Here is a 26473-nt window from a genome sequence, read left to right as displayed (position 1 = left end):
CATTACATCACCTTCTCTGACTCCAATCTTCTGCCTCTCTGTTATAAGGACCTCGTTGATGACATTGGGCCTACCTGGATAATCTCCCTGTCCACAAATCCTTAACTTAAGTACATCTGCAAAATCTTTTAAGTCATGAAAGGTAACATATTAACAGATTCCAAAGATTATGGAATAGACATTTTGGGCCATTATTCAGCTTACCACAATAAATGTAGAATCATACAATAGGATGGTTTTATCTAATAGAAAAAGCTGTATCTGAGAATAAAGAAACCGGAATATATGTATCAACTGTGGTAGACAGCTTTCAAAGATGGCACTCAATGATCCTCATCTCCTGCTGTTCATGGCTTTGTGAAATCCTTTCTTCTTGAGTGCGGGTTACATTAGTGACTTGCTTTTGACCAACAGAATGTGACAAAGTTGATAGGATGCCATTTCTGTTATTAGGGTACAAGTGCCTGCAACTTCTGTCTTCCTAGTAGACTCTATTGCCTTCTTGACTTATACACTTTGATAAAACAATACACTATGTCAGAGAAGCCACGCGTCTGGAAACTGAGAGTGGCCTTCAATCAACAGAAACCAAGACTTTTAGTTTTTGCAAATACTGAATCCTACCAACAACTATGTGTACCTGAGGTAGGTTTTTCTCCAGTGGAGCCTTCAGATGTGATTGCAGCCTTGTAAAGAAGCCTGGAAACAGAGGGCCCAGCTAAACCATGTCCAGGTTTCCGGACCCATAGAAAGTAAGACAATAAATGTGTGGCATTTAAAGTAACTAAGTTCTAGGGTAGTTGTTATACAGCAATAGATAACTAATACACCTATATAATACATACTAAGTATATGTTTGTTGAATGAAGGAATAAATTTATTGTGGGCCACGGACAAATCAGCCTCTTTGGGTCTTAGTTTTCCATCTGTGTTGTTAACTTATGAATCACTCCACTATCAGATGAAGCCCTTCCCCCTATTTTCACTGTTTGCTCCTCACAGTTTATATAACTGAAGATACAATAAGATATGAGTGAGGCCTGGTCCTAGAAGCACCTCTAGGTCAAATAAGACCTAGATATGTTACCCAATTCCAAAGTGAGACAAACAGACTCTAGAAAGTGTTTTTCCTTTATGTTTAAGGCTAGAAAACAGAGGCACCTGGCTCAGTCAGTGGAGTGTGTGACTCTTGATCTCAGGGTTGTGGGTTCGAGCCCCATGCTGGGTGTAGAGAGTACTTAAAAATAAAACCTTTTAAGGGGACCTGATGGCTCTGTTGATTGAGTGTCTGACTTCGATTCATGATCTCATAGTTTGTGAGCTTGAGCCTTGCATCAGGCTTCCTGCTGTCAGTGTGGGGCCTGCTTTAGATCCTCTATCCGCACCTCTCTTTCTGTCCCTCCCCTGCTTGTGCACACTCTCTCTTTCAAAAATATATAAACTGAAAAAAATTAATTAATTAAAAATCTTAAAAAAAAAGGACTAGAAAACAGCATGGTCCAGTTTAACAAGCTTTACATGCACATTAGCCTGTTGGCATATAAAGATATATATGTGATTCTGCATGTATGTATATATACACACTTTTAAATTTCTGCCACCATCAACATTTAACCGGTTCCTGTTAAATTGGCAGGAAGTACCACTGCTAACCAAAAGAGTCACCCTTCCCCCTCTAGCCAAGTGGTTACCCTTCTCCCTTGCGTCACACATGGTTCAAATATAACAAATGTGGCTCACCACACAAATGTTAAAATGCATCTTTTGGAAACAAACCAAATCTCTATAGTGGCAAATGTAAACAGAAAAGCTCTAGGCAATAGGAGTCCGGTGTTCAGTGAGAGCCTGGGAATGGCTGGGTTTTAGAGGTTAAACAAATGCAGTGAATTAAGTATCTCTAGGCGGGGGCGTAACCTATAAGCTGAGTTTGTTAAAGGGACCTTGCATATGGAAACCAGAGCCATGCATTTAATGATTCTTAATAAAAAATACTTGATCATCATCATCCTGGTCATTTATTCTGATTTTTGTCTCCTTTATTCTATTATGCTCATAAGTAAGCATGTTATTTGTATTAGTTTATAGAGAGCCCAAGGCATATAATCATAAATGTTAAGATTAGACATAAACAAGGTTATGGTTGCATTAATGCAGCTGGAACTTATAAGCTTCATCCATAATTTGGTGAGCAAATCCAGGCAGCTCACATTCCAGTGGAGTGGTGAGGTAGACCCCTGGAAGTAGGACCATACCGTACGCTGTAGCTACATCCACCTGCATTTCCATGGCCTAAGGTGTCATGCCTGCCATGCCAGATACCATCAATTCTATCTCCTCAAATGCTGCACACATCTGTCCATGTCTCTCTCCACACTGCCACTTCCTCAGGTTAAGCCATCTCCTCCCACTTAGACCACTGCATTAGCCTCCTAGTCCATCTCCCTGATTCAGGCACTCCCTCATCTGGTTAGTACACTGCAACCAGAATAATCCTTACCATACATTCCAGGCATAAGGAAGGGCAAGGGCAAAGGCTTAAGGCAAGAACAATGTTGTTCTCTGCAGGAACAAAAAGAAGTGAGGCTGACCGATTACAGAGAGAGGGAAAAGCAATAGAAACTGGAGAGGTACGTAGGGGCCCTGCCTGAAACCCTCAAAGCTCCTCAGGATGAAGTCCAAACTCTTGTCACATGGTTCACAAGGCTGTGACTGATCTGTGCCGCTTGCTCCCCTTCCCCTCCCCTTTCCCTCAGCTCAGGTTCTAGATGAAGGCCCAATTAAATGATAGTATATTTGCAAGTTTCTCCACTGCACGTTGCTCTCTGGCCTCTGGACTTTGGCACATGCCCTTTCCTTTGCTTGGTATACTCTCTCCTGCTTAACATTGCAGCCTGAGCACTGTTTCCCCTAGGGAAGCTCCCCTCTACCCTACAAGTAAGATGATATACTCCTGCTGCGTAGTCCTTTAGCAGCCTAAGCTGCACTTGATTCTAAACACCTGTTCCTGTGTCTCCGCAGTTTACCATGAACGAGTAAGGGTAGAACTGTATCTTCCACACACCACTGTATTCCCAAGGCCTGGTAAGGTCCCAGCCACGGAGCCGTGCTCTAAAACTGCACGCTGGATGCACAAGCATGTTCTGCATAAGCCACCTGGAACCATGCAGTGAGCAGGGAAAGGCATTTCTTAGGCAGCAGTGAAAGAACAGAGCAGGGGGAAGTGGAAAGCAGAGCCGGCCTGCATAACAGCCCCTACCTAAAGCTAGTGACCGCTGGTTCTGACTCCTGCCCGCACACTGTCCTCTTTTTTTTTTTATTTTAGTTTTTTAACTAAAGAGTCCAATGCAGGGCGTGAACTCACAACCCTGAGATCAGGACCTGAGCTGAAATCAAGCATCAGACGTCTTTAACCAACTGAGCCACCCAGGCACACCACACACGGTCTTCTTTGGTTATTATAAACACCATTCAATGGGCATGTGGGTGGCTAAGTTGGTTAAGTGTCTGACTCTTGATTTCAGCTCAGGTCATGATCTCATAGTCATGAGATCAAGCCCCATGTCGGGCTCCTCACTGGGCATGGAGCCTACTTAAGATTCTCTCTCTGCCTTTCCCGTGCTTGCTCGCTCTCGCTCTCGCTCTCGCTCTCTCTCTCTCTCTCTCTCTCAACACAGAAAAGAAAAAAGAAAACACCATTCACGATAACTGAATTTCCATAAAGTTTAACTTGAAAACTTAAAGTTTAAGCCTTAGCATTTTGGAAAGAACCTTTCTAAAATGCATTAGCTATTTCTTTTTAAAAACTTAACTCAGTTGAGCATCTGGCTCTTGATTTCAACTCAGGTCATGATCTCCCAAGTCCTGAGATTGAGCCCTGTGTCAGGCTCTGTGCTAAGTATGGAATCTACTTAAGAATATCTCTCTGTCCCTCCCCTGCTCATTCTTGTTCTCTAAAACAAAAAAAACAAAAACAAAAACAAAAACAAAACAAAACATAACAAAAAAAAAACCCTTGGGACTCCTGGGTGGCTCAGTTGGTTAAGTGTCCTATAATGATCTCACGGTTCATGAGTTCAAGCCCTGCATTGGTCTCTGTGCTGAGAGCTCAGAGCCTGGAGGCTGTTTTAGATTCTGTGTCTCCCTTTCTCTCTGTCCTCACCCGCTCATGCTCTCTCTCTCAAAAATAAACATTAAAAAAAATTTAAAAAGAAACTTAACTGAGTTTAACCTAGTTTAAATTTCTCTTTGTGGCTTGAGGTCATCAAATGTGCTTCACTGAATGGCCCCAGCCTGGTGTGCTTTTTCACGTTCTTGTGTCTGATTTCAGTAGTTAAGTCTGTCCCCTTGGTTACCAGGCAGGGCTGCTGAACCCTCAAAACATTGAAACTGGAAGGAGTCTCAGAGAGCATCTACTCTTTGCTGTCTCTGTGTACCCTCTTCTTAATTTGCTGCTTCTTAGGCTTACAACAGTACTATCAAGCTTATTAGATTTGTGTGAAAAATAAGAATAAGTAGTTTCTAGAAGAGGGAAGGACTCTAGGATCCTCACTTTCTGGCATCCATTCCATGGCCCGGGAGTTGCTTTCTGTATGCTCACATCCCAGTACGAGGCAATATTCTGAAGGGCACTGGCGCCAGTGCCATCTGTCCCAGGGCAGTGAGCATTCTGCAGCAATCACAGACATGAGCTCTGGAGTCAGGCAGACCCCAGGGTGAATGCTGGCCCCAGTTTCATCAACAGTGGAATGAGAAGCAAGATGGCCTCAAAGGGTTCTTCTGAGAATTAAAATGAGATAACATAAATAAAGTAAGCACCACAAGGCCTGGCAAGATGATGTGTGCCAAATAAACAGTGTTTATTACCATTTCAGTTGACCCTTGAACAACAAGGGTTTGAACTGCACGTGTCTACTTATATGTGGATTTTTTTATAGGAAAGGACTATAAGTGTATTTGCTCTTCCTTATGATTTTCTTAATAACATTTTCTCTAGCTGCTTCCATTGTGTTATGTGTATGTGTTAATTCACTGTTTATGTTATTGGTAAGGCCTCTGGTCAACAGCAGGCTATTAGTAGTTAAGTTTTTGAGAGTCTAAAGTTATGTGCAATGTTTGTCAGGGCCCTTAACCCCTGCGTTGTTCTAGGGCCAACTGTATATATAATAGGGCTTTCATCATTCACCACACAAACAGAAACAACTTGCTCAGTAATAGAAAACTAAGATAGCATTCATTGCATTAAAAGGCAAAATGAAAGGCAGCCACCTCAAAAAAATGGGTTTAATTCCAGATACTAAAACATCGATCTCTTACATCTGGTAAGCACACAGTAGACTTTCACATAAGCATCTCACATGGAAATCAAAGCCTTTGAGGGAAGCAGCATAGATGGGGTTATTCTGTGTGACAAAGAAGAAAACACCATCCAGCAAGGTTAAGGGCCTTCCATGGGGGCCCAGAAGATGGAACTGGAGAGCACAAGAAAGCTCGAGGGTGGCAGATTCTCACTTTGTGGTTTTGTTCCCTTTTCTCATAGGACCAGTCTGGTGAACTGAATGAAAGTAAGATTAAAGACTGACTTTTCAAACACACTAGTCCTTCAACACTCTGTGTGCCACGAGGCCAGCCTCTGAGACAGTGGCCAGCCTCTGAGGGGTGCCACTGCCCTCTGACTCGCGCTGGAAAGTGTGGCTCCAAGTCTCGCCGGAGAAGACACGTCATGTAGTCTTCAAAAGCATTACTGGCCAACTGAGTGCATTTCCAGACTGTGTTCCACCCTTAGCTCTTCCCAGAAGCAGGGAGGAAAAGTCAATTTGAAAAAGGATATTTGTTCTCAAATTCCTTTTTACTTTCAAGACCACTTTAAAGTCCTGTGGCTTGGTCATGCATTTTTCCTCTTACCAAAGAGGCTTCATCACTTTCAATATTTAAAAAAAATCATCTTAAAATACAAACAGACCCCTTGTTTATCATAGTCAGTGCTTTAAAACACATGACCGTTAATTAGCAACATTCTCTTCAGATGTTTGGAGGTCTTGACAGAGATAAAAGTTTTAGAGGTGGCTGAGGGGAGACGGTGCTCTATTCATATTAATCTAGGAACTATTGTTCTTTTACTATCACAAGGAAGCAACTAGGCAGGCTGACTAACCACCATTACATTTGGATGTAACTGTGGCGTCATTGTGAAGGCGTACATATACCCCTATAGGAGCCTCCATGGCCGACAACCCTTTTCTAAGGGCCATCTATTGACCATGGTACCTTCTCAGAGAATCTCCTCCTATGACTGCTCTGCTGGTGGTTGGGAATGGGCCAAAGGACTCCATCCTCTGACTGACTCCCATGGGGCCTACCAGATTCATTCTCCCAGGAAGCTGGAAATGGGATATCAGTTCGTGAATTGCGAGCACTGACTTGTAGGGTTCTGTAAGTGGGGATTAAGACAACCAGCCCTCTTTGGGCCATCTGAGTTGAGGAATGAGGGGATTCTTCTGGTCCACAACGAGGAAGAATAGATGCCACCGTGAGAGAGAGAAGCAGAGGTGGGGGACCTTGTGGCTCCAAAGAGAGATGGCAAGAGTGGGTACTTTCTTCCCAGTTCTTGGGACACAGAAATGGGGGTTCTGCAAGATACTCCCAATGCCCTTCCAATAAATTCTTTTTGCTCAGGTTAGCTTGAGTGACTTCGATTCCTGGCAATCAACTCTCGACAAAGATAGAAAGCATGCCCATTATGGCAAAAGCTCAGTGTGAATACGTATCTTCACACAGCCATTTATAGAAGTCCTGACTGTTGCTGTGTTTTCTATCCCAGTGCTCTAACCAGATCTGGGATATTAGTTTAAGAAACCAGAAGCAAAATTCTTATCTGACATTTTGGAAAACTTCCTCGGCTCCTTTTACTTTGTCTTGTAAGTGAAATCTGCTTCTTCAGAAATGAAGAAATGAAACATGGTGACTGCTTATTTTAAGTCATTTCACCTTATGTTGAGAACATCTTCTGTCCCTGAGTCACGCTGGTATCTCAATAGTTGATTACTTCCCTTCGTGAGAACAAGAACTAAGTTCACATGAGATGATGGCATCGGTGTCCTATCTGAGGACTAATCATTCCAAATATGCCCTTCTGAGAATCGATGGGTTAGGTGTAGACTCATGCACTCTTTCAACCATGAGTCCTGACCACAAGCACACTGCTCCCCATCCTGGCCCTCTACAACTTCTGTTCTGGATCTGGCAGCTGCCATCTTGGTCCAAGTCCTATCCCAGGATGGCCCCACTGTACTTACTTAATTTTATTTCTAAGCATTAGCTGTCCTTTGTCCATCACACTGATTCTGGAAGTGACACTACTCATGTCTCCAAGTCTCCTATCAGGTCACCCATACAAATAAGTAAACACAGACTTTTCTTCCCCTATGAAGTTTTACCTTTAAAGGAAGGTAGTAAGAATTCTAAGGGTCCTGACCCCCACATTGCCCTGATGAATTATAAGCAGTAGTTCTCTGTTGGTGGGAGTTCTTTCTCTGAAACTTAATTTCTGGTGATTTAATGTGGTAGACAGTCTTCAAAAGAAGATCTAATAATCTCACCCCTCTCCACACATGTGGGTTGCTCCCTACTTTAAGAGTTGGCATCAATTTCCTTTGCTCTTGAATCCGGGCTGGCCTTTTGACTTGCTTTGATCAACAGAATGTGGTGGACTTCTGAGTTCATTTCTTAAGGTGACTGGCAGTTACTACTTTGTCTCTCTTGAAAACCATCCATGTGAGAGGCCTGGGTACACTGTTGGAAAGAGTGGTCATACAGGTAGAGGCCTGAAGCCATCTTGGATGTTTTAGCCCCAGCAGAGCCCCCAGGAGAATGCAGCCACCAGACTGAACCCAGATGCGAGCAGCAGAAGAACCACAGAGCTGAAACTTGGCCAACCCACACGAGCAGGAGAAATGATAAGCTGTTGTTATCTTGGGCCACAAGGGTTTGGGGTGGCCTGTTATACAGTAACAGACAGTTGAAACACCTTACTCGACAAAAGGTCAGTCCAAGTTCGGGAGGAATGATACAGCTGTGTCTCTGGGAAGAAGAGCTCAGTTTGTTGACTTGAACTTTTGTTTCTCAGGGACACCACAAATATCCCAGGCAAGGAACCACAGAGTCATCTTTTACTCTTCCTGCTATTTCATCCCTTATATATTGTACTTGTCATCAACTTCTGTCTTCTTCCTACACGTATCTTGGATTTAACCCTTCCTGTCTTATCTCACTGCTGCCATCACAGCTCAGAGACCCTGATGCCCTAGATATAGAAATCTATACCCATCCTCTCCTCCCCAGACTTACTTCCTCGGATCCATCCTATAAGTAGACACTGGGCTCATCTTCCTAAACTAGGGCTTTCAGTGTTTCAGGCCCCATCTAACCAACTTTGGCTTTCAAGGTTTCGAGGTCTCACTTGGTTCCTCCCTGTCCACTCCTCTACTTGGGCAGTGTGTTCCCCAGCCCACAAGTACAACAATCCTGGGCCCTTCCTCTAAGTCCCTGATAGGCTGTCCCCTGACCTGGTGGCCCTGCCCTGTCCAGCCCCATCCTCCTTTCTCTGTAATGATGCCTCCACCCTCCACTACCCTACTGAGAGCCCTCTCATCTGCAAAAACTCACTGTGCTCCACCTCCTAATTCAATCTTATTTATGTAACTAGTGGGCTGGCCTCCAATTTCTTCCCATGTTTATAACTCAGATTCCTAATTACATCACAAGATTGACGGTAGGGACTCTTTCTTATGTTTATGTATATTCTTTAGAGGCCAGTGTGAGTATAAATGGTTTCAGTAAAATCATCCTTCTTAATCTGAATAATTTTCCTTTTTTAAGTTATTAGTAATGACTTACCCAACTGTGCTTTATAACTTTGGAAATACAGTGTGTATATATATATATATATATATATATATATATATATATATATATATATATCTGTCATTGAGGAAAATGTCAATGTAGTTCAGAAAGCCTTTTCTCCCCCTGTTAAATTAAATAATATCTACTGCCAAAAACAAAGAACAATCGAATATCCACCAGATCTGAAACCAAAAAAGTGCACTGTGAGAACAAATGCAGGGCCTCTTGTGTTCCGACTACAATGCCACATCAGGCCCCGAAGTGGCCACTCCAGCAGCTGAGGCACACTCCCGAGCCCCTTGGCTAGTCAGATAAAAAAAAAGGAATGGACAGAAATAACACACAGGTTAGGAATAACCTACTTAGGAATTGCATAATGGGAATATGCCAACACCAGTCCATTTACTGGGGAAAGAGCCCAGGCCACCATAATACCTGCTAGGACTTCTATGCCCATCAGGTGGTGGGCCCTGGACTTGCGGTTTTGTGCACTTTACCTAACTGAATCATCAAAAGAACCCTATAAGGGACAAAGGAGGAGACCAAGGCTCAGAGGAGAGTCATTTTGCCAAATGCCATTGAATGATTAAGATTCAAATCTAAGCCAGTGTGACTGTGACATCCACATTCTTTCCATTAACTTGTGTTGTCTTTCTTACTGGAAAAGACATGATATTACATCATCAAGAATACTTAATGAGGGGCACCTGGGTGGCTCAGTTGATTAAGCCTCCGGCTCACGTCAGATTTCACGTTCATGGGTTCAAGCCTCGCGTCAGGCTCTGTGCTGACAGCTCAGAGCCTGAAGCCTGCTTCCGGTTCTGTGTCTCCTTCTCTCTCTGCCCCTCCCCCTCTCATGCTCTGTCTCTCTCTGTATCAAAAATAAATAAACATTAAAAAAAAAGAATACTTAATGAGCATGTGCTATGGTCTCCACTGTGCTAGGTGTTGTGGAAGATTGTTTAAGTATAGGCTTGAGGGAGGAAAGATTCCATGAGCACCTTTCCTAAATAAATATCCCATCCGTGTCAAAAGAAAGCACCTGCTATACAAATGCAGCTTTAAGAAGAGTCCCCTTTTCCATCTTAAGTCTCTCCTTCACAGAAATTCCAGAGCTACCCCTGCTCCTATCTTTGAACAGCTTAGTCTAGTTGGGAAATCAAAACTTCTCCCATAAAGCAAGAATGAACAGTGTGAAGCAGGATTCTGACATATGCTAATGAATGCTAATCTAAAAGGACTCAGTGAAACAAAAACATTAAGTAATTGTAATGGCCAGAGAGAAGAGGTGGAAAAAAATAGTAGTCTGCATAATTTATATTATTAATGTTCATTTCAGTATTGCTTTGGCTATCAGCTCAAGTTCAGGGTTTTGTTTTAGCTAGGAAGTGTTAATGATGCACACAGATGTGTCTTTTTTGAGGTGAACTTCAGCCCATGCGATGAAGGCACAGTCCTGGGAGAGACCCCTAGGCCTGGACAAGGTGGCTGATGGAGTGCTCCACTCAAAGGGCCCAACTCTGGGGAGCTCCCTCCCAGCTGAGGACAGCTGGGCTGGGAACACCCGCGGAGACAGCCCAGCATCCTACAGAGCGGTTCTACTGTGCACAAATGCTTCCTGGATACCATCACAGCCTGCTGTCCTCCTGGGGCTTGGGATTTCCCAAACTCAGAGAAGACAAGAGACTGACTTAGAGCTAACAGCTTGAACTGCAGACCCTCTGTCGCCACTGAGTTAATCCTTTGGTTTCCACAATGTCAAAAAGGCAATCTTAATAATTCGGCATACTATCAGAATTTCAAACTCTAATTCCCAAACAATCCACCAAGAAAATTCTCAAGAATGACCTCAAGAATGGCCTGGATTCATCCCAGGGCCTCCGTTTTCAAGGAAATAAAGGAAACAGGGCTGTTCTCAAGTACTGGAAGGAAAGGGCACTATTGCTATTAGGAGCCCTAGACTCAAATCCGATTTGGCTCAGGGTGTAATCCTCATCAGATCACTTCACTACACCAGCCTCATTGTCTCATCCAAACAACGGTGGGTGGGGAGTGGATACAGCACCTGCTTCACAGCATTTCTGGCAAAGGTTAAATGAGGCAATGTGAATCTACGTGTTTTATACATAGCAGGTACTCAATAATCGCTGAAATAAAAGCTAAAACACGCTAAATATCAGTGCTGACATTAGAATGCAAAAACTGCTAACAGAGACAAAACATTTTCTGTAATTGAGAGACTGCCTTGACAACTACTGCCAAAGTACCCTTGGCTTTTTGCTCAAGCTCTGAACACAGCTTTAAAAACTCTTATTAGGGGTCACAGTTGGAAGCATTTTTGTAAGGAACAACGAATCTGTTTTAACAAGGTCAGGGTGGCATTTAATTAAAAGGCACTTAAGCCAGGGAAGTCACCAAAGGCCCCATTTTGCAGAGGTGCTATGGCTGGCACCCTCTGGGGGCTCCTTTGTATGACGGATGCAATCTCTGGAGAACTTTTCACAGATTAAAGGGAGAAACTTCGCCCCAAATCCCTAACAGGGAAGCTTGAGAAGCTATGGAGAAATATCTCCTTCTGACACTCCACACTCTTCAACCTCATCACCATCTTCCCGGTTCAAGTCCAAGCTCTGTACCCAGACCAGAAGACTGTCCATTATTTGCCCCCTGCTAATTCTTCTCAGATGTCATCTCTTGCCCGTCCTTCCTTAAAATTTCTATCTTGGGGCACCTAGGTGGCTCAGTCAGTTAAACATCTGACTCTTGATTTCGGCTTAGGTCATGATCTCGTGGTTCATGAGTTTGAGCCCCCACATGGAGCTATGCACTGGTGGTGTTGAGCCTGCTTGAGATTCTCTCTCTCTTCCTCTCTACCCCTCCTCTGCTCTCTCTCTTTCTTCCTCTCAAAATAAATAAATAAACTTTAAAAAATATAAATAAAATTTCTATCTCAGCAACACTGACTTTGCCTAAAAATTCACCAATGGGTGTGTGCATGCAAATTGTTCCTTCTACCCCCAATACCCTCCCTACTCCACCCAACCCTAACATCTAGTACCTGGCTACTTCAAGTGTGGTCCTACAACTCCACATCTCAAGGACTGGTTAGAACTGCAGAGTCTCTAGACTGCTCCAGACCAACTGACTCCAAATATGCACTTAAAAACAATTTTTTTTAATGTTTTATTTATTTTTGAGAGAGAGAGAAAGAGACACGGCATGAGCAAGGGAGGGTCAGAGAGAGAGGGAGACACAGTATCTGAAAACAGGCTCCAGGCTCTGAGCTAGATATCAGCACAGAGCCTGACACGGGGCTCAAACCCACAACCGTGAGATCATGACCTGAGCCGAAGCTGGATGCTCAACTGACTGAGCCAGCCAAGTGTCCCCAAATCTGCACTTTAATAAGATCCCTATGATTACTACTACTACATTTTCATAAGGAAACTTACAGTTGGAGAAGCCCTATGCCAAGATGCCACCTCTTCCAGACGCCCTCTTTGTGATGAAGAGTAGCCCCTACCTCCCACCATGCCAGGGAAGACCCACCTCCTACGGTGTTCCCAACCTTCTGCTCATCTCATTTATTACAGAGTATCTTGCATATGCTTATCTGTTGATGTGTCTGTCCTTGGTCCTAGACTTGGGACTCCCCATAGGCTGCAGACCATGCTATCCTTGTGTTCCTTGTGCCGTACAAGGTACTGCATATGGTTGGAAATTTAAAAATGTGATTTGTCACAGCTAGTAATTTTATTAAAAATGTTTATTTATTTTGAGAAGAGGGAGGGGCAGAGAGAGAAGGAGACACAGAATCCGAAGCAAGCTCCAGGCTCTCAGCTGTCATCACAGAGCCCGATGAGGGGCTCAAATTCATAAGCTGTGAGATCATGACCTGAGCTGAAGTCAGACATGTAACCAACTGAACCACCCAGGTGCCTCAATAAGTTTATTTATCTATTTATTTATTTTTAAGATTTTATTTTAAATAATCTCTATACCCAATGTGGGGCTCAAGAGTCACACACTCTACCAACTGAGCCTGCCAGGTGCCCCTTAATAAGTTTAATAACTAAAACTTTAATCGCTAACTTTAGTAACTAGCTCAGATACCTGTGAGCTATGTGCAAAAGTATCACAATTTAGGTTAATTAGTTTAATTATGTTACACTTTTGAACCCAGATACTTTGAATGTTGTATTTATATATTCTTTAACATTTAAAAAATATTCTAAAATTGGGACACTTGGTTAAATATCTGACTCTTGATTTTGGCTGAGTTTGTGATCTCATAGTCATGAGATCAAGCCCCACATTAGGCTTCACACTCAACGGAACCTGCTTGGTATTCTCTCTCTCCATCTCTCTCTGTCCCTCCCCTGCTCTCTCTCTTTCTCAAAATAAATAAACATTTAAAAATATAAAATTTTAAGATATGATCATAGGACTTATGTTTTATAATTGAAACTTTCAAACATACACAGAAGAAAGAAAGACTAACAAGCCATTGTCATCCAGCATCAACAAATATCCACTTTTTAAAAATCATTCTAGTTTCATTTATTCCCCTCATCTGATCTATTCCTTTTTGGGAGGCTAGATCATTTTAAAATAAATCCCAGATATATTATCATTTCAACCACAAATTTAAAAAATTCTTTTTTATGTTTATTTATTTTCGAAGGAGAGACAGAGCATGGCAAGGGAAGAACAGAAAGAGAGGGAAACAGAATCCGAAGCAGGCCCCAGGCTCTGAGCTGTCAGCACAGAACCCAACGCAGGGCTCGAATGCACAAACCGTGAGATCATGACCTGAGCCAATATAAGACATTTAACCGACTGAGCCAAATTATATTTGCCTTTAAGTGCCATTTGTAGATTTCCTTCCACCTGAAAACTAGATTACTTTTACAAAACTGTACCAAACTTTTATAAATACCACAGATATTTTAGTATGTATCCATAATTTAAAATGACTTCAAAGATTAGTAGTTATATATATATATCTCCACCCTGCCAGTATTGTACCTGATAAAATTAACAGTGATTCTAATAGTCTGTGTTCAAACTTCCCTATTTCAGAGATGAATTTTTATAGTTGAGTTTACAAAAGTCAGGTGAGTGCTTTAGAGCAAACAAATAATAGCTCTCAGAGAAGGTAAATTTCTCATGCCTGTTGTTCTCAGGTGAAGGGAATAATATTTGCCTTTAAATGCCATTTGTAGATTTCCTTGCACCTGAAAACTAGATAACTTTTACAAAACTGCACCAAACTTTTGTAAAGAACCTAGAGGTGAGAACAAATCAGAAGCCATGCTGAGGTCCATTCAAGTGCGTCTCTTGAAGGCAAGGAAACCAGCGGGAATTAGAACGGTGAGGAAGATGGTTTAACAAAAGGGAGATCCGCAAAGAATGATATTAAGCCAAATGGTTCCTCTCTCAACAGCTAAACCAACAGGACTCAGAGTTGTAGAGGATGGGATCTAGAGGGATGGTAACCTTGATGATGTTGAAATTTGCTTTTCATGATCTTTATTTGTTCTGTCTGCAATAGGAACTTGCAGTTTCTGAGAAACATACCGGCACATGCACTTTGAAGAACAAATCCAATAGCCTCAGAGTTGTTCGCCTTTTAATGGGTAAGTTCTGATCGAGGCTCCTTAGGTCAGGAACACAGTTCACATTTCTCTTTGCCCCGTGTTTGAATCATACTTCATCTCTGCCTCCCTGCTTTCTTAGCTCCGTCCATAACATGCTGACGGGCAGTGATTCCGGTCTCCACACAATGGCCTGCCATTCAAACACATTCTGCTTTGTCCCTAAACATCCACTCCCCCCAGCTCCTGCTGGGTCTGTTAGATTCAGATATGAACTTTCCAAGAATCTGATCATGTCACAGGCCTTTTCCTGTATGACAAGTTCAATGCTAATCACGAATAGTGGGCTTCACACAGAGGGTTAGTGTTATTCATGAAAATTATGACTCCATATCCAGAAATAGGGGAAAACTGGCCTAAAATAGGCGGGCTCTATCTCCGTTGAGTCCAGTAGGCAATTACCAAGGTTTCTTGCTTCAAGCAGCATAGGAGTCTTTCTCAGTTCTGTGAATCACACCCTTGAAGCCCAATGTTCTGCCAGGCTCAAGATGTGAGGCTTAGCTAGATGGGGAGCCCATGGTGAACGGAAGGGTTTTCTACAGAACCAAAGCCTGACACTGTTCCTTCCCCACCCCTCCAAACCAGGTACTCCTCAGCTCTCACTCCCAACTTTGGTATGTCTCCCTGCCCAGACCATTTCAAGGCTGACTTTAAAAGCTTTGAGAGAGATACCAAAAGGCCATAAGCAAAGGAAATTATACTTAATTTTCCTTTTTTGGAACAGCGAGGCACATCCAGCAAATATTAGGAGTCAGAGGGGTACGAGACAGGTTGTTCCATTACCTGGTGATCCTCTCTTCTGGAACTTTGTTTCAGGGACCACACGAGTCAGTTCCCGTTGACCCAAACTATATTTTATAAATGTGAGTTGAGGATTATCTTTCCAAATAAATGCAGCCAGACTGAAATCCCCTCTATGCCATTCCTGAGAGAATGACATAGGCTGGTACTAAAAGACTATCTTTGTGTAGAACAAATGGACCGAGGAAAATCTGCTTTCCTCTCCCCCTGCCCCTTTCTTCTTTACATAACTAGAGCCAAATGAGATGTTTTTCATTTTAAAAATTTGATTAAGCAGACTGAGCAAAAGCCCATTCTGCTGGTCTTTACTGATTTCTCAATCTGGGGACTGAATCAAGGCATACTCGGGTTGGGAGGAGAGGGAGACCAGGGCCTCACTGCCAAGCAGCAGTGCCATTCGGAAGTTTAAATTTAGAAGTTGAGAGCTGGGGCCCGCAGCACTGGTTCCGGGGACGCCCCTGCCCTGCGAGGCATCAGAATTCGGCCTGTGCGTGATGAGAGGTCCCAGGTCCCACGCGAACCTCTGTGTCACTGTACACACACAGCCTCCTGACCTGACGAGTGACGAAGGTGGCAGGGCCAGGAGCAAGGGTAAATAATATGGAAAAGACAAGCCGGGTAGAATGATTATGAATGAATTGTCCTTTCCCTCAGCTCTAGTAACAGAAAACCTGCTCTCTGGGCTTATTTAAAAAGATGTCATGAACACTATGTTAGGAAACACCTTTAAGCGCCATTGTACTTCTGGCTTCTGTATTTTGAACCTTCTTACAATATTTTCTACCCTGTTTTCAATTCCCTGACACACTGCATATTCCCCAAGGGTCAGCGTATCTTTCTTCCTTTGCACTTTGCATAAAATAAACACTGAGTACAGAAATGAACGAGTAAAGCAGCTAGACGAGAGGCCTTGGAGTAAAATCCTGAAGAAACTGGGTTCTCAGCAGTAGAGAGCTATGAGCTATGGGTTATCATAAATAACAATAGAACATCTTTATGCTAACATGAGGAAAAGGACTATCACATTGACTTTGAAATATCAATTAAATATTTACTGAATATCATTTTTCAGGGGAGACAGAGCGTCAAATGCAAATAGGTAATGTCATAACTTAGTTTTACTGTCTATAAAGGGACTCTTCATTTATTCTAGACAATTTATTCCCAAAAGCACGAGGCAGTTTTTTTCTCGTTGGCTTGCTGCTGAGCTCATGCCATCTCTCTCCATGAACGAATCAGCATGAGGAAATTAAGTAGAAGTAGAAATTCCAGGAGGGCTTATCCATGAAGGGAATGGGGTCCTGAGGGAACCGGGCATTCTATTTCTGAAAAGCCTCAACAAGAGAAGTGAAAATCCTCAGCCCAGGATGGCGTCTCCTTTCACCTGCTTCACGGAATCCACCTGCCCGAATGACCTGCCCTCTCTGGCCGCGGCCTTCCACTCTGCACCCCTGCTGCTCGGTGGCTGGAAACCTTCAGCTGCTGCGCTGGAGACTTACTCTGACAAGCGGGGATCTCGCAGTACTTCCAGTAGACGCCGTCCTCGTGCTCTGCCACGTAGCACCAGGGGCTCACATCTCCATCTGGGTTTCTGTCGGGGAAAGGACACGAGAGTAACATTTCTGTCCTGTTAAGTCAACGGCTCATTTCTTTTTCAGTGCTACCAACAAGGAATGCATCAGCCTCTGTGTTATTTCTAATCATTGGTAAGTATCTTAATGCTGCATCTTATGAAGAAGGGGAAAATGGGGGGCACCTGGCTGGCTCGGTTGGTAGAGCATGTGGCTCTTGATCTGAGGGTCATGAGATTGAGTCCCACATTGGGCGTAGAAATTACTTTAAAAAAAGAAAAATGGTAACACTACCAGAGCAAGCTTATGCACCCGACATATACTTCAGAGTTTGGGAACAAGAGGTGGTGTGTGTGGTGAGCAAAAGTGAAATATGTTTACACAGATTCATGACAGTGTGACACAGAACAAATCGTGCCAAGCAGCACTGGCACCTTACGTGTGAACACAGTGACTCCCGAGGCTGAGAGCACAGGTGCGCTCGATACTTCAGATGATGTGAACGGCCCAAATGGTCAAGGGTGGCAATTTGGTAATTAGAGACATAGGCCCTAAAAATATGCAAAGCCCCTTTGCCAAACAATTTCTCCTTTAGTACTTTATTTTAAGGAAATCTTCACTTACAAATATGTTTACCGCAGCATTTTGATAATACAAAAGAAGAAACAACAATTAAGGATTGGTTAAGTAAATAGGTTACATCGTTTAAGGGAATGCTGAGTGGCGAGTAAAAATGCAGTCCAGAGACACATTTATTGATATAAAGAGTTATCCACATCTTGTTAGGTTTTTTTAAAGGGTAGTTCTAAAACGCGATCGGGAACACAACCCCGCTATTTGAGAAGATGCCTTTGGGAACGGTTACACATCAAACCCTTGAAAGTATCTCTGGAGAATGGGTCTATCGGTAATTTTAATCTTTCTTTTCTCATTCTCTTTATTTTCCTATTGCTTCTACAATGAACACTGATTGTGTGATTTTTAAACAATAAAATAAAATTCACATAATACAGACTCCACTGACAAGCTTTCACCAGGATCAGGCTAGTCAATACACATTTGATAGAAATGGGTCCTCTTCCTACCTCAAGATACTAACTTCTCAGAAAATTCTGAACAAAGCTAAGCCATCAGGCAGAACATGCAGTTGTTCCTGGTACCAACATCTGATATAGCAGTGCTATTTTTAAAGGTTTATTTCACATTTCTAACTGCCTCGAAGGTCTTTTCAAGTCAAGGGTGCCCTGACAATAATGGGGCCACACTGCTGAAACGGACCCCAAAATGGCAGGGGTTATCAGACACACAGAAAAGCCCTGTCTTCTCTCTACTGCTTTCCAAGCTCCCTTCCTTTCGGCTCAGAACACTGGAAACCTGATACTCCAGTTAGGCCGGAAATGGGCATAAAGACCCTGCCTCGGGAGCTTTGGAGCCACCCCTATCGGGCCTGAGAGGGAGAAGCCTATTGTGTGGCCCAGAAGATAAGCTGCCCCAAAGCACAAAGAGTCCTTTGATTTTTTGTGCCCAAAGGCAGGTGCCAGCGCCAACTCTGCTCTTCCCGGTCCCTCGGCCTTCCCCTCTAATCCAGAGCCGTCGAGCCGGGAGAAGCGCATTCCCATCACTCGCCATCTGCAGACGTCTCAACTGCGACGGGTCTGGCACTCGAGCACAAGACAAACATGGTGTCGGGTGTCAGCCAAGAAATCAAAGCAGGAGAACTTGTACAAAGCCCTTCTTTAAACAGTATTTCACTGTCATCTTCCTCCCTCTATTCAGTGTCCAGCTTTGATGTACTATTTGGTAAAGACCTTTGAAAACAACTGTTTATTATCAATGTCAAAAACCATTCTGAAAAGCATCAGAATAGCTTAATACAGAATAAGCAACATCATCCTGGACTTCGCTGCAGCATGAAAACAAAAGACATGGACCCTCCGATGTGATGATAATCAACATTTCAGAGCCTCCCTTTTTTCTGAAGTAGAAACTGGTAGTTCAGGTCTGGTACATTCCATCAAATCAAAGGAGAGGCTGCAGCTGGCCAGGGCCAGGAAGAGGGTGGTTCCCTCCGGCTCTCACAATGGATAACTACTGTGCACTTCTGGGAGCCTATGTAGGGCCGGGTGCTAATCTATGACCAAAGACTTTTTTGTTTCATATAAATTAAACCTTTTTGGAAACTTAAAATTTACCTTAAAGTCAGACTGAAACCCAAGACCTCTTCTGAGGAAACGTGTTGACAGAGCAACAGAAAATAGCATAAACCAATAGCCCACTGCCAAGAGACACTTCAGAAGGAGTATAACTATGTAAAAACAGCAACAAAACCCCAACACTGGTTTCTCTTCCTAAATACTCTTCCCAACCCAACTATTTCTATGAGTAGCAAAGGCAAGGGAGAAATAAACCAGAAATGAAGTGGGATTAATTTTTAATTATGCAAAAGCTTTAATGAATATGTATAACTTTGAAAATAAAATGTGAAAGAATGACTCAATAAGCATATGTAACTTTAGTAATAAAATGCAACAGAGATCAAAATGCAAAGTAACACAAATTGTTACCTCTGGAAGATGGGGCTTGCTGAGGATTTCAGGGGAAAGATGTAAAACAGGGGACTTTATTTAAACAATGTGTATTTGTAGTTCTGAGAATTTTGGGGGGGAAGCTTTTAATATTTTTATAATAACAACTAAGAAATTATGCAACAGCAACTGTAGGGGAATGGCCACTTGGTACAAATGAGAGCAGAGGTGAAGGAAAGAACTGCAGGCACAGGCATAACCTGGATGACAGGCCTAAGACTTCAAGACATCCACAAGGGTCCTGGATTGTTAGCAGAGGTACGTCGGGAGCACAGAAGGTAAATGGTGTGGCCCATGCAGTGCAGGTATGAATATGTCGGCTGAGCTGGGTTGACAGTGCCATGGTTGAGGTTCCAACATATTGGTAGAACCAGGGACACAGTGTGGGGCTCAAAAAGTCTCTCAGTGATCATTTCTCCCTGTACTGAGAGCTCAAGAGGCTGCCTTTGCACCTGTCCCGGTAAAAACTAAATTCTACATAGTGCCAAACCATGAGTCACATTATCAGGATCTTGAGTATCATTAGCTTAAGTGTAGTTATAACCAAAAGTGCTTAGAATCTTTCTTTGCTCTTGGGGTGCCTAGGTGGCTCAGTCAGTTGGTTGAGCGTCTGACTTCAACTCAGGTCATGATCTTGCGGTTTATGAGTTCGAGCCCCATGTCGGGCTCTGTGCTTTCTTTGCTCTTGTTCCTATAGATCAGTGATCCCTAACTTGTTTTAGATCTCTGATAACATTTAGAATCTGATCCAAGTCATGGATCACTCTGCAGAAAACTCCAAGTACACATTTGAAGCACCTGGGATCTCAGATGAAGAGACCTTGCCAGAGTCAGACAGATGTTAAAGACCAAAGAAACACCTTAGTTTCCAGAAAGGAAGGAAACAGCACAGATCTGATGGCTACAGCTGCTCTCAGAGCAAGGCTATCCTGGGCTGGCAGGAGGTGGATCATGTAGGACAGCTTCCTTTGCTCAGAAGCAGAAGGAGGTTTGGGTCACAGATGGTGCTCTGCCTGACCACCGCAGTCGCAGCAGCTTAAGAAGTTTGGCTATCGATGTATTGTCCACTGGTGGTAGGGCCAACTAAGAAATCCCTTCCCAAGAGACCTGTAAGTAATCAGATGGGAAAGCAGAGCTCTGAAAACCAATATCAAAGCAACCTAAGCTGAAAAGAGTAGTAGGCTGTGTGTGCATGTGTGTGTATGAATGTGTGTGCGCACATGCACGTGTGCATATACACATGCAAGGTGTGGGAGGAAGATTTTTTAAAATATTTATTTATTTCTGGGAGAATGGAACTGGGAGAGGGGCAGAGAAGGGGGAGAGAGTGTCTTAAGCAGGCTTTCAAACTCATGAACCTGTGACATCATGATCTGAGCTGAAGTCAGATGCCCAACTGACTAAGCCATCCAGGTGCCCTGGGAAGAGGATTTTTAAAAGAGTAAGAAGGGGCACCTCGGTGGTTCAGTCAGTTGAGTGTCCGACTTCGGCTCAGGTCATGATCTCATGGTTTGCGGGTTTGAGCCCCGCGTCGGGCTCCGGGCTGTCAGCTCGGAGCCTGGAGCCACTTCGGATCCTGTGTCTCCCTCTCTCTCTGCCCCTCACCCGCTCACACTCTGTCTCTCCCTATCTTAAAAATAAATAAACATTAAAAAAAAAAAAGAAAGGTAGCAAGAAAGGCATTCAGAGTTAGCCAAAAGGAGACAAAGAACCTCTCTATAGTTGTGGGCTAGGCTGGAAGGGACTGGAAAAGAAGACGAAAGGTTTTTTTTTAAATCACTGTGTGGCCACATCTTACCTGCAATAGTTATGCTCGCCTAGGCCCCCCTCCCCGTTGGGGTATTTCAGAGTGTTGTATGGATGCTGGAAAGTCTCGTTCCAGAACAGGCATGGCTTCCCGCCTTGCAGTGCTGTCCAGTTCTGCGTTCCCCTATAATCTGCACCATTGGCTGTGAAACATTCTAGGAGAAAGAAAAGACAGAGCAAACTAATTTTCTGGCAACATCTACAGTTTTCTCCCTCTCTGGTTGATGTTTTATTTGTTTTGTTTGGACCCAGCTGGAAATGGATAGTGTCTTGCTAGATCCTGGACACTGTGAAGTTAACACTACTAGGGCTGACTGAATCTGAAACGCAGTCCCCTCCAAATGCTAGGCTAGTCTTGGCACTAGCTTGTCTACAGACACTTTACAGATACTTTACCCCTAAAGTATACAGATCCCAACTAGGATATAAACAGGGAGCTGAAATGTATTGAAGCCCATGAAGTGAACCAGGAAACCCCCAAATCTGGGAACAGTTGGTAACAGCCATCACAAGGAATTCTGGGTCCTCGGAGGGGGTCACTGGTCTCGCCAGTGTCTCAGTGTGGTAACTAGAACCAGGTCACCAGCTGTAACTGAGCTCTCCCCTACAGTCTAAAAGGCTGCACTGACACTTGGATTTAATAAGACCATCGGATACAGCAAGGCTTTGGAATCCCAATCACACAAGTCTGGGAATGACTCACATTCCCTGGTAATGAAGAACAGTCCTCCTCATGCTGTTTGAGATAGAGATGCAACAGAACAGACAGTCAACAGGAGGGAGCAAGCAGAGCCCAAGTTGACATTTTTCTCTCACCTCTTTCTGAAATTCCTCCCTATAAGACACACTGAACATCATCTCAGGTCCAGTTAATAAAATGACAGAATCCTTGCAGGTGCAACAATGTGCTTCTAAAATCTGCTTCTCAGACTTTGGGGGAATGGGAACTGAGGCCGATAGGATTTCCCCCCACATATTGCATGCATTAAATTCACAGAGGTTCCTGAGAAAGGCACAGTATAAAGAGCAATTTTTAAAAATTAACTTAGTTGAAACTGACAGATAGAAGTACTTCAAACACTTCTTGAAGATGGCTCACCAGGAACCTGATGATCTGGGGGAGTTACACTGACATTTTCAGCTGTCTTTCTTTCCTCCCCCTGGCATACACTGACCTCTAACTTCCGGTACAAAGGGCTCTTAGCGCTGCCTCCTGGTGAAGTGTATGTGCCTCCTCCAGTCTAAGCACGTGAACAACACGAGCACACCTACATTCTAGAAGATACTTCTTTTATTTACTTTATATTTTTAAATGTTTATTTTTTTGAGAGAGAGACAGATAGAACACGAGTGGGGGAGGGGCAGAGAGAGAAAGAGACAGAATCCGAAAAAGGCTCCAGGCTCTGAGCTGTTAGGACAGAGCCTGAGGAGGGGCTCCGACTCAGACTGCGAGATCATAACCTGAGCACAGGTCGGACGCTCAACTGACTGAGCCATCCAGGTGCCCCTAGAAGATACATCTTTTAATATTTAAAATCTATCCACAGACCATCTCTCTTCCTATACCCTCTTCCTCCCACTATCCAGGCCCTGTGTTTTGTCTGGAATAGCACAGCCAAAATAACTGGGAATTCCAGGCTGTACAGAACATCATAACAATTTATCACATTTGGTGTGACATTCATGTTACAGAAAGTGCGACTCATCAGGTAGGGGCTCCTAGGTGACTCAGAGGGTTGTATGTCCAACTTCAGCTCAGGTCATGATCTCATAGTTGGTGGGTTCAGGCCCCGTGTCAGGTTTTGCGCTGACTGTACAGAATTGCCTCGGATTCTCTGTCTCCCTCTCTCTCTGCCCCTCCCCTTCTTGCACTCTCTCTCTCTCAAAAATAAACAAACATTAAAAGCAACAACAAAAGTTCAAAGGTAACTGAAGGAGGCAGTTCAGTGTAGCATAAAATACACTGAACCAAGCGGCTAAGCCCTGGCTTCTAGTCCTGGACCTGCTGCTAGCCAGCTGTGCGACCTTGGATGAATCACCATCATTCACAGCACCACTAGTGCTTACATAGTGTTTTACTGTGTGCCAAGCTCTGCTCTAAGTGCTTTACAAATATCAACTCCCCACCAATGCTGTGAGGAGGCCCCTCAATATCCCATCTTACAAGATGAGGCAACTGGGGCACTCAACCACCCCCTACATGGCCTCTACTAGAGCCCCCTCAGACCACCATTGTTTTCTCTATGCTCCCTCTCACCCCACTTCCCATTTATCAGAAAATCTTGTTGACTTTCTTAAAATAAACACCCTGAAACTGTCCTCTACTCTCCACCTGGGGTGCCACCCCTTAGGCCCTTTCACTATCAGAGGACAGCACACCGTTGCTCAGGACTCAAAGCTTCTGCTTCTGTATTCCTGCAATCCATTATCCGCACAGGTGCTCAAAGTGCCCAGGAAAACATGAGCACTGGGAACAAAACCCAAACCCTTCATCCTGAGCCTCAGTGATGAGGCCCCAGGCCTTCCATCGCTGTACCTCGAGCTCTCCTCCTCGTCACTTGCTGTGCTCCTGCCACATTTGTCTGCTTTTAATTCTGTAAATGTACCATGCTATTTCCTGCTCAAAATGTTCTTCCCTTAACACCTCCCACTGCAGACTAAATGTTACCTCCTCAGGAAACCTGTCCCTGCCATCTCTACTCCTGGTTTTCTGCCCTTCGTCCGTTTGCTTCACAGCATTTATTATCACTAGGAATATGTATGATCTGCTACACAGGAAAGAGAGACTGTGTGATGTGTGTGTGTGTGTGTGTGCATGTATGTGTGTGTACACCAAACCCTATCTCAACCCCAAGGTTAGAGTGAGACCTAGAAACCTGTATTTCTAAAAAGCTGCCTAGGTGCTTCTGTTACTTAACTTGGCTGGGGAACCGCTAGACTGGATGATTCTGAGAGCATCAAGCCAATCTTTTGCCAATTGCTAGAATTTTAATTGCAATGTGCTAATACATCTTTTACTCCCACCACAAGTGGTTGAGGAGTAGCCCAGGAGCCAGAAAGGCAGGCCAACCATTGGAAGACCTTAGCAATAGACAGCAACCTACAGGATGGTGAGGTCAGTGTTCCCAGAGGCTCAGATAACTTGATTTGTAACACAAAAGAATGTGGCAGCCATCCACACCTGTTAGTCCTCATGAATGGGGATGAAGCAGCATCTGAGAGAAGGAATGGCAAAGTGCAGCTTGTTTGCTTCAGTCTGTTTCTCCTAGACCTAATCTTATTCTTAGTTACACTAGAGAAACTGAGGCAGTTTACCACATTTTATGATTTTTCCCCCCAGAGATTTGCCCAGTGCATATCGATTGTGGAAGGAAAAAAAAAAAAACAAGAAAAACAAACTTGAGCATTCTGGATTAAGGTGACAAGTACATCTTGATTTCTTCCGAATATCAGAGTGGGTACAGAAGGAAAACCCCTCCTCCCTTAACTTCTACTGATATGAAACTGACATAAGCTTTGGAGAGATAAGCAAGAAATAGCTTAAGCCAATAAAAAATAAAATATCCCATGATATTTATGCATATCACAGCTGTACATTTATGCATTTAGTGAAAGGGAATGAACAATGGTGAGAGATCTCATATCTAGGATATCATTAACCAATCCATTCAACAAATATTTATTTAGTACTTACTACGTGTGTGGCACTGTTCACAGCACTGGTGCTAAACTGGTGAACATTCTGTTGTCACAGAGCTTACACACTTACAGGGGAGCCCCGCTCATGATAAACTAAGCAAATTAGTCAGTGAGGAGGGCTGTATGGAGAAATAGAGGAAAGGGATAGAGACCGAATGGTGAGGGTTCTCTTTTAGAGAGGTTGGGGCAGAAAAGGACTGGAGCGGAGGAAGCATTTGAGCAGAGATGTGGTCAAAAGGAGGAAACAAAACCACATAAACAATGTTGGGAAGATCACTACAGCAAATAGAAGACCCCTGCAGGCCCCTGACATGCCAGGCAGGTTTGGGGAACTGAAAGGCAGCTCCTTTAACCTGGATTAGGGTGTGTGGGTGGGAAGTGAAGTAGAGGAAAGCAGACAAGTAAGGCCAAGACACAAGGTCTTGAGTCTTATATAAATCAGATTTTGGCTTTTATTCTAAGTATGGGGAGAAGCCAGCGGAGGGTTCTGAGTAGAGAAATGACATGATCTGACTTATCTTTTAATGCAACTGTCTAGCTGCTGGGTGGGGGAAGAACTCTGGAGAGGTAGGAGCTCAGCCAGGAGATCAGTCAGGTGGTTACAGCAGAAAGAAGGGCTGGACCAGGCTGGCAGCCGAAAGTGATAAGAAGTGGCCAGATTCTGGATATACTTTGAAGACAAAGCCAAAGGTATTTGCTGGGGTTTGAATACAGAGTCTCAGAGAAAGAGGAGTAGAATATAACCCCAAGGATGTGGGCCTGAATGGAGACGCCATTTCCTACAATAGGGAGGAGGCAGAGCACCTTGGGTAGAACCCACGGTTTGGCTATGGATCGGTTAAGTCTGGGTGGAGATATACAGTAAGCAGATGGCTCAATGAGCCTGGAGCTGAGCAAAGCGGCTGAGTGAGGATGGAGCTAGAAATGTGGCAGCAACAGCATGGATGCGTGGAGGCAACAGGATTACTGGGTGTGAAGACAGAAGACATCTGGGGCTGAGCCCTGGGGACTTGCAACTTTTCAGGCTGCAAAGAGGACGGCCTGGCACTGATGAGTGAGAAAGTGTGGCCTGGGAGGTGGGAGAAAAGTTAAGAGTGTGTGGGTCTCAGAACTCAAGGAAGAAGGTGTTTTGAGAGGGAAGGAATAACAAACTGTGAACACCGAGGAACTTCATTTCCTCATCTTCTCTGGCTAGATCCTAATCACCTCATAGAACTCATCTGTTTGACCCTCTCTCTCCACCAGAAAACTCCAAATCTTTAGTGTTGGGGTTTGAATGTTAAAAGCCCTGATGTGAAATATAAACCTGACAGAAATTTAGTAATACAGCAGAAAACTTCCTTGATAAGGCTGGCATCAAAGCACCCAGAGCATTAATTCCGTCTTTCTAAGTTGGTAATTCCTTATCTTTTTCCCTGTCATCTCCAAAGTATGGCATATGACCTTTCTTTTA

The 26473-nt window shown here is 43.7% G+C and overlaps 1 protein-coding gene across 1 annotated transcript in view; it reads right to left on the bottom strand.

Annotated features, from left to right (window-relative positions):
• The window catches only part of KREMEN1 (kringle containing transmembrane protein 1), a 69093-nt gene that overhangs the window by 18901 nt on the left and 23719 nt on the right, over positions 1–26473 (bottom strand). Inside the window, exons 3-4 of the mRNA XM_029921604.1 lie at positions 21314–21476; positions 16859–16950 (exon numbers count right to left, since the gene is read on the bottom strand). Coding sequence (XP_029777464.1) covers positions 16859–16950; positions 21314–21476 — 255 coding nt within the window. The remainder of the gene's footprint in view (positions 1–16858; positions 16951–21313; positions 21477–26473) is intronic.

Source organism: Suricata suricatta, chromosome 14 (assembly GCF_006229205.1).
Source record: "Suricata suricatta isolate VVHF042 chromosome 14, meerkat_22Aug2017_6uvM2_HiC, whole genome shotgun sequence".
NCBI classification, from domain to species: Eukaryota; Metazoa; Chordata; class Mammalia; order Carnivora; family Herpestidae; genus Suricata; species Suricata suricatta.
Note: the sequence above shows the minus strand (reverse complement) of the source record. Positions and strands in the feature narration are given on the sequence as shown.